The 16819-nt window shown below is 41.7% G+C and overlaps 1 protein-coding gene across 3 annotated transcripts in view; it reads left to right on the top strand.

Moving 5' to 3' along the window:
• CYLD (CYLD lysine 63 deubiquitinase) overlaps window positions 1–13543 on the top strand; it is a 35788-nt gene extending 22245 nt beyond the window's left edge. For 2 of the 3 annotated variants that reach the window (XM_084812985.1, XM_084812984.1), the window contains 8 exons: window positions 1980–2102; window positions 3021–3112; window positions 4333–4399; window positions 5088–5220; window positions 6806–6914; window positions 8122–8240; window positions 8429–8645; window positions 10581–13539. In XM_084812985.1, the coding sequence (XP_084669111.1) occupies window positions 1980–2102; window positions 3021–3112; window positions 4333–4399; window positions 5088–5220; window positions 6806–6914; window positions 8122–8240; window positions 8429–8645; window positions 10581–10765 (1045 nt within the window). In that variant the 3' untranslated portion in view covers window positions 10766–13539. Of the gene's footprint in view, window positions 1–1979; window positions 2103–3020; window positions 3113–4332; window positions 4400–5087; window positions 5221–6805; window positions 6915–8121; window positions 8241–8428; window positions 8646–10580 lie in introns of all 3 variants that reach the window. The other variant, XM_084812986.1, reaches the window with a different exon arrangement.
• Window positions 13544–16819: the final 3276 nt, after the last annotated feature.

Genomic DNA, 16819 nt, shown 5'->3' with positions numbered 1-16819 from the left:
CTCTTTATGTACCCTCCTCCCTCAAAACTGAAAGTACTACCTCAAACCTGAAGAAATGAAACTTAAGTGGAGAAATGAAATTGACACTTAACTGAAGAAATGAAACTACTTTCAAGGTTAACCCCTCCCAACAGAAAACTCCAGGCTTCTAGGCCTGACCATTTTTCCTCTGTGCCTCTGTAGGCCTCAAACCTTCACATCAGCATTTAGACAATTTTTTCTTCTTCTTCATCATCATCATCATCAATAATAATAATACATACTGTACATACCTATATGGTATGCTCTTGCTTTGAAATTAATGGAACTCATAAATATGAGGAATTCACTGAATAAATCAACCTCCTAATGTGCTGAAGTTCCATCTAGATCCTGAAGACTTACCTACTCAAAATCAGATGGTGGAGGTGGGGGGTCCTCTTCAGGTGGCTGGATGAGTAGGAAGTGGTGGCCACAGATGAGAGTGTAGGACAAAGCTTGTGAAGGGATCAGCAGCCTACATCCCAGTGGCTCTGATGTGAATTTGTCCACATTCTGGCATGCATGACCAGCCTTTGTATTTATATTAGGAAGCTGCCTTATTCTCAGTCAGACCATTGGTTCATGTAGTCCAGTATTGTCGACATTGACTGGCAGTGGCTCTCCAGGGTTTGAAGCAGGATTCTTTCCTAGCACTGTCTGGAGAAGCCAGGGCTTGAACCTGGGACCTTCGGCATGCAAAGTATGTGCTCTCCTACTGAGCCACAGTTCCTTCCCTGTTGTATTACACTTGTAAAATGGATGGGTATATAGCCACATGGTACATATCTTGCAGTTCCACTGGGCTCAAAATCACCCAGAAATTACAAAATCAAACCTGGTTTATTATGCTTCATTAGCAACTCCCTTGTCCCCCCATCCCAATAACTCCATAATACATAATTGCCCCCCAAAATCCTTCCTTCTTGACAGTGTGACCACCTCCTACAGGGTAAAATCCTTTTATAGGGCTTACACATCTTCTCTCCCCAGCTGCTTCATGCAGGGAAGAAGCAGGGCCATGCCTGCATCCCACATCACATAAAATTGTGATTTAGCTGCTAGCCTCTTAACAGGCTCTTCTCTTTGTTAAGTTGAAGTGCTGTCTCTTCTCTACCACAAGGGGCAGTATCTAGTGCTGCCACTGTGCCTCTGCTGTTCCTGTTGCTCAAGTGGGACGCACCGGCGCTGCGACGGGAAGCTAGCACCTCCTAGAGCAACTGTGGAAGTGAGCTGAAGCTTTTTTTCTGGAACAGGGCAAGTGAGTGGAGCTCCCCTGTGCATGCTCAGCTGACCTGTTCTGTTCCTTTAGGAAGTGCTAGCTTCCTGTTGTGCTGGTGGTAGGTTCTGCTGGCCCACAGACAGCATCTGATACTACCCCTAGTTTTCAATCAATATAATAAAGACAAGGCCCTTCTCTGCAGGCCCACTTTTTATTATGTGATAGTCATGCCCTGAATGTGGGGTTGCACTTTTGGCTGCTGTTGTGCAGCCTTGATGGAACACTCACACCAGCATTCCAATTGAGATTGCTCATTCCACTTGCGAGTCTGGGAAGGGACAGTGTGCTTCTGAAGTCTTGGAATCAAGATGGGCTAGCTTTTATCTCTTCTCCTGGGTTTCCCCTTTTAAGTTCACTCTCCCTTCACCCCTTTTGATATTTGATACGGTTCACGTACTGTATATAAAGCATATAAGCTCAAACCTGCTTTGTATAATGTAAGGTGGTATGTATAGTAGCCTTTGCTATTGGGACTACTCTTTGCCAAAATTCAAATGTTGTTGTTGGTGGCTAGGAATAGCTCCGAGTTCCTGCTGTGTTAAAAGCAACTGTCTGTAGTGAGGATGCAAGAATGCAGTCCACTTCATGGCCATCTTGGCCTTAAAGTAACCCTTGTTGTTGTTGTAGTTGTTGTTGTTGCTGTATTTCCAGATTGAAATTAATTTCTCCCCTCTTTCAGCCTGTTTGCATTCAGCTCTGTTTTGGACACAGTCTTACTTAGACCGAAAGAGAAAAATGACGTAGAATATTATAGCGAAACTCAAGAGCTTCTGCGAACAGAGATAGTAAATCCTCTCAGAATGTAAGTATAGGCATATGAAGCGTTCTAAAAACTACATTGTTTTCAAGCTGTCTTCCCTGTTTATAACCACGAATTTTCCCTGTACAGTGTGCGGCTGGTTGTTGTTAGAATTGAGGGTTTATTCTTGGCTCACACAGGGAGAAGGTGAGGGGAAGAAATCTGGCCTGCACACTAGAACATGCTCCAGTATACTGTAATGCACAGGGGTTTCTCTGGTGGGTGTTTAAGGCTTCCTCTGCAGACAGACGAGTATCTGAAAAGGTTCCTTGAAGACAGACATTTTGAAGACTGCAATGCTAAATCTGATGGAATTACCTCAGGCTCCTTCCACATTTTCTACCTAATTTTTGTAACACATTGCCTCTCCCTGCCTTTTTGATGTGTTCCCAGCCCCATCTCCATGACCTGTGTCAGTAAGGTGTAGAGTTCATGAGGCTGGGCTCAGAACAGTTTCTGAAGTAGATGCATCTCTGAATCTTAGTAGGATGGATAGAATAAACACAATATGGAGACAAAAGGGCCCCTTGCTTTCATTTCTAGTAGAGGTGTTGAAAAAATGTCACATACATTCAGAATACAACTAATAGCTTCAAAAAGTTGGCTCTTAATAGACTTGTATTGCCCCAAATTGAAAGAACCAAGGCACTACTTTGAAACATCGAGCCTGGAATCCAAGAGCTCATTCAAATGTTACCTGAGGATTTTTTTCATTGTTGATTATCCACTGTTGCTTCTGCTCTGGTAACATTTGAACTTGCGAAAGATCACATGGGAAGAGGGTGGATGATATAGTTATTTTCCCTATTGGTTTGCCCCCACCCTGTATGCTTCCAAACTCAAATGCCTTTGAGGTTCTGTGTGTGTGTGTGTGTGTGTGTGTGTGTGTGTTTTATCAGACTGCTCATCTTTATGTTTTAGATATGGGTATGTGTGTGCAACAAAAATAATGAAGCTGAGGAAAATACTGGAAAAAGTTGAAGCAGCATCAGGATTCACCTCTGAAGAGAAAGGTAACCCAAGCTCTGTAGTGAGAAGGGAATGAAGGGGAACTGTGTGTTACTTCTTTGTTATGAATTGAAAGATCTGAAGGATGTTGTGAAAAGACATGATTTTAGTTCCCTCTTGAATTTATTAGTGGCTGCTAGAATATCACCACTTGCTTGGAAAAAATCTGATGTACTATAACTTTCAGGATGGATTAGAAAGGTTTGGGACACCATGCTCTCAACTAAATTTCATATATTTTTCCAAAAGCTATTAGAGAAAGCAAATGGATAAGCTTGTGCAAAAGCATTGGGGCTGCCTCTACCCTCTCTGGTATGTGGCATTGCTCTGGGGGAGCATATCCTCTCTTATCCCTAGAAGTGCAAGCCTTTTCATTGTCCATGGCAGAGAGGAGCCAGGTTTAGCAGTGGGCCTCAGATGAGCTGTTGAGTGATGAGTGCTGGGATTTCTATTATCTGGCTCTGTGTGTCTACGTATCTGGATTTTCAAAACATATTATTTTAGAGGCAGTGAATAAAATAGTCACATTAACATACTATGGTGGATCCATGATCTGCTTTCAGCAAGAGGGAGGGCTTGACTCATGGAAGGTTGCTCGGATTGATTTTGGGGGATTCCCCTTCTCCACAACTTACTCCATTCAGCAGATTCTCTTGACTCTGACGTGGTTCGCACGTAATGCTGATTCATGGGTTAATTAGCCCATGATTCGTTGGGAGCAAACAAAGAAGCAGTCTGTCTCACAATCAGTTGCCCCTTCTGCTTTGTTTCTTGCTTAAAAAATGACCTAGGAGTGCCCTGTCGCTCATTCTGATGCTGCCCCAACTAATTATGGGTTGCTTAACCCATAGTCGTTAGATGCAAACTGGGTCTCTGTAACATTTGCAGGGGGCTGGAGGAACTGCTGTAGGAAGGCATGTTTGGGGATGTCTATTTCTGTCAGTGCAGTTGATCCAATGTAAATATGGTTCCAACTTAATATTATTTTTGCATAATATAGAATATATTCTGCATAATAGAGTCTTTAGAATTTTGGAGAGTTTAGGCTAAGTTTGTAATTTTTTATAGCAGAATTGTTGGACTATTTCCATCTGTCTGTATATTAGGGTTATAGTACCTTTAAACTTTAGATGATCAGAATTATTTTTATGTACATACACAAAATAGCTAATAACTGTATTTGTCAGTGCTTTCATACCATGCTATAACTCTTACTTTTTCACAGATCCAGAAGAATTTTTGAATATTTTGTTTCATCATATACTGAGAGTAGAGCCACTGTTAAAAATAAGGTAAAATATACCTCTACTTAAGCAATGTAATTGTTGAAATGAAATAAGTAATTTTCCAGTCTGTACCTTACGATTTTGGGGATGCCATGTTGGAAGGCATAGAGTCAGCCCAATTACCCTCACCTATGCTCACACTGGGCCAAATATTTAGCTATTTCCTAATCATGTTGAGGGCCTACCTTCTCCCTATCACTTCCCCTCGTTCTCGCAATTTGTCTTTTCCCTGGAAAACTGTTAGTGATGGTTCACTGTTAAATGGGTAAAACTAACTTTGGTTACGCAGTGATTTATAATATGTATAGCTGAATGTTCAGTTTAGAAATATGGGAGTCAACATCATGTATTGTCTTTGCTGTGTAGTCTTTTATGTATAAATTAAGAGGCTGTCTGAAAATGACTTAAACCCAGGAAATCCATCAGATAGTTATGTCCTTTCATTAGAACCTTATAGCTGACAAACTGGTGTTAATCAGCTGGCTGGATAACCCCGTTCTAAATCCTCACCTCAATGTTAATTTTAAAAATGTATTTTTTAATCATTGTACAAACTTCTTGATCCTGCCCCCCAATACAAACATAAGACTTTTGCCGAAATTGATGAGAAAATAGTTGAACCTTCGTTTTTGGTCAGCGTGAAGTCTAGCCACTTTTTACCACAGTCGATTTTTAAACTATTATCTTTTCTCAGATCAGCAGGTCAAAAGGTTCAAGACTGTTACTTCTATCAGATCTTTATGGACAAGAATGAGAAAGTTGGGGTTCCTACAATACAGCAGTTGTTGGAATGGTCTTTCATCAACAGCAACTTGAAATTTGCAGAGGTTTGAAGCCTATTTTTGCCGTCATAGTTTTTATCAATTGTGTATAGATTTTGCTGGCTGATGTTGACCTTTTTAGAAGAAGCCAGGGCATACGCGTCAAGCCTATGTGGTGCCGTAACAGTTTGATGTTGTAATAAGCTGATGGTCTTTCATTACTTTAAATCACAAAATTACTTCTTCGGTATCTACCAAAGGAATTTTTGGAGTCTCTGTTTGTGTCGTTTTTGTGCAGACATCAGTTCTTGCTAATTCATTATTTAAAGCATTTTAGCATGCTTTTCAGCCAAAAAAGCCTTCCAGAGTGGCTTACAAAGATAAATAAGACAGTCCCTGCTTGCAGGTTTACAATCTCAAAAACTCAATATAAAAGGAAAAGGGGTTTGGAGGGAGGAGGAAAAAAAGCAAAGACAGGCACTAATTCTTAGTTACAAAGATCTTACCAGTGTTCTTTCTGGCAGGGAGAGGGAAAGCAAGCTCTCTGCAGCTGCTCTGTCTCTGGCCAATGGATGGAGCCAAGGTGGTCTCTCCCTTGCCATGATGCTGTTTGTGGGAGGCAGGAGGAGCAGCTTCCCAGTGGCCCTTGTTCCCCTTGCAGATGGCAGAGACCAGAATGTGTTGCCCTATTTGTTCATATAGTCATTGTGCACATGATGCTAAATGCTGTTGTGATTGTTTAAGACACACTTATGCACCTTACAAATCATATTGATGTCCTATGTCTAAGTAACATGATTGTTTGAGTGTTAGACATTTCACAGCATACTTTTTGGAACCGAATTCACAGGTCTGTTTAGTGAAACTGGCACATTAATCTTGTAAGAAACTGGAAGGGTGAAAACACTGCAGTTTTTCTCCTGGCTGCTGTTAAAACTGCTGCGAACGTTCCTTAATGCTACAGTGCTGCTTCCCCCACCCGAGCAATACTAAGTTCAGTCACTCTCAAAGCATACTTATACTGTGAAGTTGTCAACTGTTACCATGGAGAAATGAAATCTTGTAAATTGGGTTTGAGATGAGGGTGTGTCTCCCCCCCTGCCCCCATGCTTAAAAAAGGGGGATTTTCTGCTGCAAGCACAGAAAGACTTTCCAGTCTCCCTTTTTGTTGTCATCTAGTGGTACAGGCTTCTTTGCAACTTTTTTGAAAAAGGAGGAGCAAGGAAGTATTTGCTCACCAGTCTCCTTGTACGTTCAGAAGTCTTGTCCATCCAGGATTGCTGGTGATGGTGATGAATGCTGAGCAAGGAGATGCCCCTATTTTTTCTAGATGCCCCCACTTTTTTTCTTGCTCACTTAGTGCTTCGTGTTCAAAGATGGGCATTGCCATCATTTCCATGAGGAGAGGTGTGGAACCTTGTGAACTTCCCTGTGATGTGCTTGTTTTTTTTAGTATTTGTCTTTTTTCTTCTTGCCCACATGCTTGAAACCCTGAGGTTGTGTTCCTTGCCTTTGGAATGACATCCTGATATTTGCCGCCATGAGTGTCAATGTGACTTAAGAGTGTCTTAAGCTGGATGCAGAAAGAGCTAAGATAGACCTGCAGTTTGACGAAATCACAGATGTTGGTTTTCTTGTTGGCTTTTGTTAGGCCCCTTCATGCCTGATCATTCAGATGCCCCGATTCGGAAAGGACTTCAAAATGTTCAACAAAATCTTCCCTTCCCTGGAATTAAATATCACAGACCTACTGGAAGACAGTGAGTATAAAAACATGCTTTGTGGTAGCATAGCAGGATAGATGCTAGAATGTTTTGAAAGAATTATATTCTGTCTGGTGGTGTTGGACTTCTAAACAAATAGAGTGATCACCCGCAGAGTGCAAGAGTGGAGTTGCTGTGAACCATGAGAATTATGGTTCATTGGTCATATGCAAGCAGACATTAGGTGTGACACCCTCCTCACAAATATTAGGAGAATTACATTGGTGGTTGACTGGGGGAAGGCTTCAGGAGTGGTCCAATCTAACCGCAATGCCTTCCACCTTCATTCTCTCATTGTCATGATAGATGTAGCTTGTAAGCCAACAAAACTGGACCCATTTTTCATACTTTGTCGTTACGTCTGTCTCACCCTGCCTTCAAGGAACTTTGAGCTTGTATGGAGTTACTAAGCAATTTCCTGTCCCATGCATTCTCCTAAGATCCAGAGATGCATCTACTTTAGATGCCTTCCAGTTATTCTTCCTCCGCGTCAGCTTATAAATCAGTAAACATAGGATGAACTGAACTAAGTTCTGCCCACAGCCCTAGAAAAATTCTGGGTTTTTTCCTCATTAAAATTATGAACAGAAGCAATCAATCCATTCTATTCGCCCTCCCCTTCCCACCTGCAGGTTTTTTTTTTTTAAAAAATAGAGGGATTTCTCTCTGACTTTGCCTGTACCCTCTTCCTGAATCCATTAGATTCTCAATGGTTAGACTAAGAAATGACATTGAGGAGGAGGAAGGTTTTGAACAGTGAACTTCTAAAAAAACAGAGGAACAAAGTATGGCAAAGTTTAGTTAGTCCCTTACTGTAACTGTAGGGGTGTGTGCATGAGGTGGGCTGTTCTGTTTGTAATTTGGATAAAGAGGAATGTGACTGTTTGAAGAGTAGAATGTAGATGTATTTCACTGATTCATTTCTAAAAAAGAAACATATATGCTGCAAACAAGTATTTTTTAAAGTAGGAGAAATCCCTGTCTCCCTGTTCTGTTTCAGTAATAAGTCATAAACTACATTAAGACATTTACACATAAGCATGGTTTGCTATAGAAAGCATCCTCTTATTTTTTTTAATTAGGCATGTCTTAATTAGTGTATGCTGACTAGTAAGAAATAGCTCTGTTTTCTCTTTTGAAGGGATGGCTTTCCACTTTTCATACAAAATCTTAATAATGGGTGTTTTCCTCTCACAAAATATAGCTCCTAGGCAGTGCCGCATATGTGGAGGACTTGCCATGTATGAATGTCGAGAATGCTATGAAGATACAGACATTTCTGCTGGCAAAATCAAGCAGTTTTGCAAAACCTGCAATACGCAAGTAAGTTCCACTTTCAGAATGTCTTGGGACTTTTGCCTAATTTACTTACTACCCAGTGGTGGGAATCTTTCCACTGGGAGTAGCTGTCTTGTTGGAGGCAATGCGGGACTTGAGTGCCTTCAGAAAGCAGTAAGGATTAAGCTGATCTTGGAAAACGCTGATTCTAACCCTTCTCACATCAATTGTAGGTTCATCTTCATCCCAAAAGGCAAAGTCATAAATTCAATCCAGTGTCTCTTCCGAAAGATCTACCAGACTGGGATTGGAGACATGGTTGTATACCTTGTCAGAAGATGGAGTTGTTTGCCGTTCTTTGTATAGAGACAAGCCACTATGTGGCTTTCGTTAAATACGGCAAGGGAGACTCTGCCTGGCTCTTCTTCGACAGCATGGCTGATCGGGATGGTATGTCTTTTCGTTTGGCCTCTTTGCTTCTTCTGTGATTTTTCATCATGCTTTGAGAAAAATAATTCCTAGGTTAGTTTCTCCCTCCCAGTTTCTAGCCTCACTGTTTCTCTCCCCATCTCTTTACCTTGCCGTTTCTCCCTCCTCCCAGCCTCTAGCCTTGCTCTTTCTCTCCCCACCACACCTCTTGGGCTCATTTTTGACTAGCCAGGCCCCCACAGCAGCCAGGCCCCCATGACTAGCCACAGCCTCCATGGAAACTATTTTGTGGTGGTGCCCACAGCTATTTCTCAAATTCCCAAATGTGCCCACGGGTCCAAAAAGGTTGGGGGCTCCTGGGTTAGAGTGTCACGCTAGGATGGGGGAAATCTGGGTTCATATCTCCACTCAGTTATGGAGCTTGTTTGGTGACCTTGGGCCAGGCACGCTCTTGCCTAACCTACCTCACAGGGCTGTTACAAAGATAAAGGAGGGTGGGGACCATGTTCACAACCCTGAGCTCCTTGGAGGAAGCATATAAAAATGTGATAGAATGAAGGAAATAGGATGTAGTATTATGAGCCCAGATAGGCATACACAAAATATGCCTTTTAATGTAGAGGCAGAACATAGATCTCCAGATGTTTTGGACTTCAATTCCCAGAACCCCCTCCCAGCATGGCCAATGGTCAGGAATGCTGGGAGTTGAAATCTAAAGCATCTGGAAATCTACTTTCTGCCCATCTCTGTTTTTAATGCACCTTCAGATATATCTATAGATATGAGAGAGAGAGAGAGAGAGAGAGAGAGAGGTGTAAAGCGGCACAACAGCAAAGCAACAAGGAGGCTCTGGATCTACTATGGATCCAGTCAGTCTTAAGTTAAAATGTATAAGAAAGATGGACTAACAACAAGAGTTATTTCAAAATATATTTAGCACTAAATGTTTCAGCTTCTGCCTTCATCAGTAGTTGTGATGTTAAATGGATAGTAAGACTGGCAGTTTGGAATGCTCGGAAATGAAAAAACCAGAAGTATGAGTGGTATAAAGCTTATGAATTGTCCTCCGGATTAAGGCCATATGGACTAAGATTTCTGAGTCTAGATCAAGAAGTTTTACTTTCTGTCAACTATGTCAGTGTCCTTTGTTTGTTCAGCTGGAAGCAATTGTTAATCTGAGAGACTATGCATATGCACATGTGAGTTAAAACAAGACATTGCTTTAATGTTGCAAGACATTTTAATCCAGTAATTATAATCCAGTAATTAGATAACTGACAGTTGTTAGGACAGGTAGTGTGTGTGTGTGTGTGTGTGTGTGTAAAGATGGTAGGTTTGTATCATGCAAAAATTCCTGGGGGTGGTAGTTGAGTTACAGCATCTCTCTCTTCCTATAGGATCCATGTCTGTGTGAGCCAGGCCACCCAGCATGAGGATGGAGGGCAGGTTTTGCCCTTGATGCTGTGTTGCATCCCAGGTGTCCTTTTGGTGTAAACACCCCAAGCACAGTGCTTTACTTGCCCCCACAGCCCCAGAAGAACAAGTGGTAGTTGCTTGCTTACAGGGATAAAATAAAACTGTCACTTGGGGACACTGCTGGGCTGGGGCTAGTGCTGCTCGCTGCCCCTGGTGAGTCGAGCCATTATGGATCAAGACGGTTCCTAACTATATAGTCCCTGTGTTTTGTCCCTTGGTCACACATGCTAGAGCGGGGAACTAAAACGGAGAACTGGCTTTTATAGTGATAAATAATCTAATGTGAAACTGATTCTGTCCCTTCTGAAATTTTGCCAGTCTGGGAAGATGATGACAATTAAATTGGCATAAAGTAAAAGCAGCGCTGCTTATCCTTGATTGCATGCTAATGGGAGGCCACAATTTCCAGACAAGGTAGTCTGAAGTGATTTTTTCCTTCTTGATTAATCTCTCTGCTTTCTTTCCCTCCCCTCCTGAAAGGAGGCCAGAATGGCTTTAACATCCCTCAAGTGACTCCTTGCCCAGAAGTTGGCGAATACCTGAAAATGTCTCTTGAGGAATTGCATTCACTGGACTCGAGGAGAATTCAAGGCTGTGCACGAAGACTACTTTGTGACGCTTACATGTGCATGTATCAGAGCCCAACCATGAGCTTGTACAAGTGAAAATTGTCATCTTGGAAGAAGGAAGCCGCTTCCCAGGGACTTGACTGTGATCCAGGAAGGCTCAGCAGGGCTTTCAGCTCACTTGCTTGTGCATCTGTTGCCGGCAATGGATGCTTCAAAGGGGGTGGAAAGCAGATGTCTATGACAAGTGAATATTTTAAAGAAAGAAAACAACAACTTACAATGCGGTGTTCTGTTGCTAAAATACTTAAGCATTTTGCACTCTAGGAAGTGTGTGTGTGTGTGTGTGTGTGTGTGTGTGTGGTTTTTTTAAAAATAAAGTCTAAATGAAGCTATTAAAATGTTTAGGCTGTATTTCAGACAAGTAGTTGTGTATATGGAGTGACGTTTACTTGTGTCTAAATTGCTGTGTGGAATGTTCTGTATAGAGCATACAGGGAACCACAAACCCTAAGGAGGTGGACTGCATTTGTTTGTATTTGTGTGTTTGTGTATGGATGCATGTATGTATGTTTTTCCAGCATTGTACAAGTTATGCGGTGTTCATGGTGACATGAATCTAGGCACTGAGGTGTTTGTTTGCTTATTTCGACTGACTGCAAGTTAAAACAGGAAAGGAACAAAACATCTGTAGTACACTGAATGTGTAAATTCATGCCTTGTCTGATTGCTCCACGGTGTTCCCATGGACCAAGAATTCCCTATGTTCTCTTTGTAGCTAATGGTTTACTTCATGAAATAGTAAGGATTCAGCTGGTATAAATGCTTTGCAGCCATGGAGTGGTTTTTGGAACGGTTCCCATAGGTGGAAGCATTTCATCATATTGTGCTCTCCTCACAATTTGCTTAAAATCTATTCCGTGAACTGGATGCGATTTTCAGGATCATCTATGAGCAGAATGACTCATTCTGATGTAATACTTCCACAATGGGCATACCCATGTAAAATTGTTCTGAAAGGCGTCCCATGGTTGCAAGGTATTGGTACTGTTTCCAAGCTTGACTTTAACGGAAGGTTCTTAAAAACTGCTTGCTGTAATTCAGTTTTCTCCTGTGTTGGGAAACTCCTTAGCAAATTTCTGCATGCCTGTTTTTATGGGTCTCTGTCAAGTTCTTTCAGAAGCTGCCCAGTCACTTGAAAGTTCTTACTCCAGTGTGGATTTGCTTGCAACATTCGAAAGACCATCTTATGGTTTGCAGCTGTGTTGGCTAAGAAGAAGGTGGCATGATTAATTCACATTGATTCAAGAACATTGGTAGAGCTGTTAACAGAGAACTCTCCTTTTTAAACTGTCTTTCTATATTCTGTTTGGTGTGTGTGTGTGTGTGTCTGTGTGTGTACATAAAGAGCAAATCTGGAGCACACAAGGAATCTGGCCTTATAATGGATGTGTATCATAGTCTTTCACTGAGAGAAACAATGCCGCCACCCACCAGGCTCAGCTGTTACTCAACAGGGAATTCTACTGCCATGGTTTTCCTTGATGTTGATGAAATTTGTCAATCAAGATGGAATGTTGCATAGTCCCTGCCTCTAATGTTTATTCTGCTTGGCCAGGTGGGGCTTTCAGGTGTTGCTCTCCTATGAAGTGGATGTGACAGCACTGTGCAAAGTTGAATTGAAGGGACAATCCTTTACATACCTCAAGTTGTTGTGATAAGTGTGCCCTAGACACCCATGTGTAATATTCACAGGTTCAAGACACGAGATGGCAACCTTAATAGTGTATCTAGCTTTTTGCCTCAGGGATTGTCATAATGAAATCTGTAATCTATAAAATCTAAGCTGATACTTGGATTCGGGGTAGGGGTGGCGGGGGGGAGGAGAGAGATTGGTTACACATTTATCGTGTTGGAAGATTATGTTGAGTCAATGTGTGGTCAAATCATTTGACTTGCTGCTCAGTACGTATGAAAAATACTTGTTTGTTTGAAATACCCTGTCATGTATTGAACATTTTTATGAACTGTAAATCTAATAGTTCTTTGCAGTGGGGACAAAATCTGCTGTAGTTGCCTTAAGTAGCTCTCTAAAATGAGCAGCTAAATGCACATCCAATATGAACAAAATTTGGAAACTGATTGCAGTTTAAGTGTGTAATATTTTTTTAGTTGGAGGTGGGTAGGTTATGTGAACAGTCATGTGGTCAGCTTCGTGTACAGAAGCTGATGGAGAGGGTAACAATAAGAACTTAAGGCTTATTTTCATGACTTCTGGCTTCACTGCGGGATTGTACCTGCACACCTTTTGTGCCGGATACACATCCAGATCTGCCAAGCTTTCATGCATTGGATGTAATAATCACATAGCCTATATACATAGATTCCTATTTGTGTAGGTCATTGCATTGTGCAAGATTCAGTCTTCCTTTCTGTTCCTGCTATGCTGTGCTGTGTTGCATTGGGGTCATTCAAGTTGGCCCTTCATTGTGTCCAATATAGCAGAGGTGGCAAAAGCCCTTATAATCCATGCAGTAAGATGGCAGAGACTCCTATCCAGCCCTCAACGTCTCCCACTCATTTCCCCCTTCTTTATCCCCACTGATCCTGCTCCTGCTTCTCTCCCTGTTGACTTTCCCATTCTTCCCTTAGTTCACCCATGCCTTTTCTGCCCAGTCTGTTTCTTTCCTGCTACCTTGGAAGTGGCTACTGCTTCCAGAGTGCTGTCAGCCGTCCGAGTAAGAGGAAAAAAGGGATTTGGGACAAGTTTTTGTCTTCAGCCATATCCTCTTATCGTATTTTAAAGATTACTTTGGAATTGTACCTGAACTGATGATTACGGGCCAGAGTATGGTCCCATAAAGAAATGTTTCATATAGAAAAAAGAGTATTAACATAATTGTATGTAATGTGTGCAAGCCTAGCACTGTGCAAATCCCCCCTTTTCCCCCCTGAATACTTTTGTGAATCTCCAACCACCCAGAGCTGGCTCTACATGGTGTATTACTTGTGTGTAGTGACAGCAAGTAAGGAATCAACTGTAACTTAGAGCACTTATGGATTTGCTCAGCTCACCCAATAGCTGAAGAGAGAGGGAAAGAGTGACCTTGATGGACAGCAGAAGGATGATGGAATATGAGGTTTGGGTGGTTATCAGCAGTAGTTTTTCACTCAGGGTCTGGAAGAACTTGGTGAAAGATATGGAGAAGAGGGAGTGAGCGCCTTGGTGTTGTAAGAATGCTGGGTGAGGGGGAAAGGAGACCTGATCAAGTCTTGAATGAGGACAGATGGGTGAGGAACCTTTGAGTACAGGAAGGAATAAGTAGAGAGTCCTGAATTTTTTTTACTATTTCTACTTAAAATTATTTTAAAATAAGAATAGATGTACCATTTTCCCTCTTATGTTCACGTTGCTGCTATCTGTCAACCATGCGCGAATTCTTGCCTAAGTTTCTTGCCATAATTGTGTGTCGGTGGATCTTAGCTTTTTAGTGCTATATCTCACAGACACTGAAACAGCTTTTAAAGCTACCCTTTCCTGTTAATGAGCAAATCTTTTTTTATTGGTTTTTTTAAAGGTTATTTTATATCTCGCCCCTCTGCTGTAGTCACAGTGCTCAGACCAGCTAACAGCAATGTAAAAATGCAAAATAATTAAAAATCAATACAGTAAAGGCTCTAAAATGGGCACGTACAGTGGGTAAACAGTGTTAAAACTTAACTCAGAACATCAAATGCCTACCGGAATAAAAAATGTCTTAGCTAGATGGTGGAAGGTTAAGAGAAAAATGATGTTTGCAGGGAAACTGGTAGGTTTTCTGAGGGCAGCTTTGCACAACAGCCTTTTCTGGGGTAAGCATTGAATGTGCTGTTTGGAAGTCTTTGCTGGTGGGGCAAAGAGGACAGCTACCACTTAAGATCAGAACAAAGGGGGCTATTTAGTTATTCATTCTCCTCCAACAAGCTTGTCTTCAGCAGCTCTAAACTTGTAGGGATGCCTCTCTTGTTTCCACTGGCTTGTAAAATAGTGGTGCTGGTCATGTGCATTCCCTTCTTCTACGGGTCTTGTGAAGTCTCTTGGCCTCAAGATGGGCACTGCCCCTGTTACCCGAGGAAGTCTGTAACCACTTCCTTTGAATCATGTGGGAGGAATCAATAGTATGGGAAAGGCCCACATGATTGGTCCTGCCCACGTGATTCCAGCATTCATACATATAGTTTAGTCGTGTGCAGATCTCATTTCAAGGCAGTAGCTCTACTTTCATGCATCTAGAGCAGCCTTTCAAATCCACAGAACATATTAACCCACATAAATGTTTAGTAGGCCACCAGTCCACCCCTACCTGTTGTAATTGCTTGTGTTCTAAAGGGCAAAATGAAAACCATCTTTGGCATAATATTCCTGCAGGTTACTTGGAAACAATTCTTACTTGCTGCTGGCTGTTGGCCAAGGATCTATTTACAAGCCAGTGCTAGATGCATATGTGAATGGGGCCTTGAATGACATTGCTTCCTCATCTACATAAAATACCATATAAACTAATCCCTAAACTTGAGTACAAATGTAAAACTGAGTCATGGTCAGGAAAAGGTGAAACTTCACTCACAGAAGGGAGGAAGAGGAAGAAGTGAACTTGTCAACCAGGGATGCCTTCTGTTGGATGGAATCTTATGGCAGCTCTTTATTTCAAATATTTGAGGGTGAATTTTAATTTGTAGAACTACATGAGTTTGTCTTGTTATGAGAATTCGGGATGTGGCAAGGCTACAAATTTAATTATGTTATAATTGTACTAATTAAAACACCCTTTTATAAACCTTTGCCATGTTGGAAATGACCGCTGACCCCTATTTGTATGGAGGTTCTTTGGGGATGGGGGGTGGGAGAGAGACTCAAGATCATTAAACAGTCAACTCTTAGGCAACATTCTAACTCTAAACCCAAAAGCTCAACGATGCATTACACAGCAGCTGCATGTAACAAAAATCTGGTGGCTCTTTCTCTGGTGCAAAGCCAGGGTGGGGAAGAACTACAGAGGGAATGGGGGGTGTGTGCGACTGAGAGGAGAAGGTTTAAGCATGCCCTTCCTCATCCTCTCTTCTGCAAAACTGAGACTGCTTTGTAATGGAGAAGAGTTTAATAAAAGACCGTATTGTTTTGGTCTTTTTAGTCACTGAATTTATGCTACTTGCTAGAAACAATTGATGTAGGAAACCCAATTCTCTTGTTGCTTGTCTGAAAACATTCTCACCTTTTGTCTTTGCTTAGCTTGTTGCTTGTAATCCTGGTGTTTTATATAGTGGGACACTCAAAGGCGTTTAAGCAATCTCTCTCATTTTGCCTGTGTGGATGCTGTTGCTAAGATCTGAGTCAATGTTGCTATTCGCCCACTTTCTTTCCACTCATTATGCACCTTTCCTTAGTTTTTCCCTGTCTTGGTTGGTTCTGGAGCTATTTTCAGCCATGTGGAAATGTGCAGAATAGTCACAGCTGCGATGGTTAGTCACCATTTATGATCATATAATTTGTTGAACGCCTGCTCCGCTAGTTGGATAAGTCAGTGGGGAGTGGCAATATTCAACATATGTGTGTGTGTATGTATGTATGTGTGTGTGTATATATATATATATATGTGTGTGTGTTTGTGTGTGTGTGTGTGTGTGTGTGTGTATATATATATATTCTAGTCTTGTTCCTTGAACAGAGTCCTTTTTTGCTTTTGGAGGAGCGGGTGTCAATAAGAAAGAACCAGGGGTGTTGTATGATGGGAAGACTTGTAGCTGCATGGATGAACTACCTCCACTGAAAGGTGTCATCTTTGAGGTGGTGAATGAGCCCCATGTGGTGGTTTTTGATCTGTCATGGTTGTTTCCCTATGTTCAAATCATCACTCAACATTGTAGCTCTAGCGGGGTGATTTATGCATGCATTGGACTCTACCTTTGTGAGGTGAATTAGAGAAAAAAATAAAATTGGTGTCATCTTTACAGTAGCTCTCACCCCATCCCTCCCACCAGGCCTGGTTAGTCTCCTTGGTTTCATAATATTGTGTTTTCTAATACTTTGCTCTTAAAGCTCTTGTGTGTTACTGTAAAGTTAACATTAAACAGTTGCCGCGCATAGGGAAGGAAATACCGACAAATGTAAAATAA

This window comes from Heloderma suspectum, chromosome 8 (genome assembly GCF_057233095.1).
Source record: "Heloderma suspectum isolate Gila_16-S chromosome 8, 16-S_ref, whole genome shotgun sequence".
In the NCBI taxonomy this organism is placed as follows: Eukaryota; Metazoa; Chordata; class Lepidosauria; order Squamata; family Helodermatidae; genus Heloderma; species Heloderma suspectum.
Note: the sequence above shows the minus strand (reverse complement) of the source record. Positions and strands in the feature narration are given on the sequence as shown.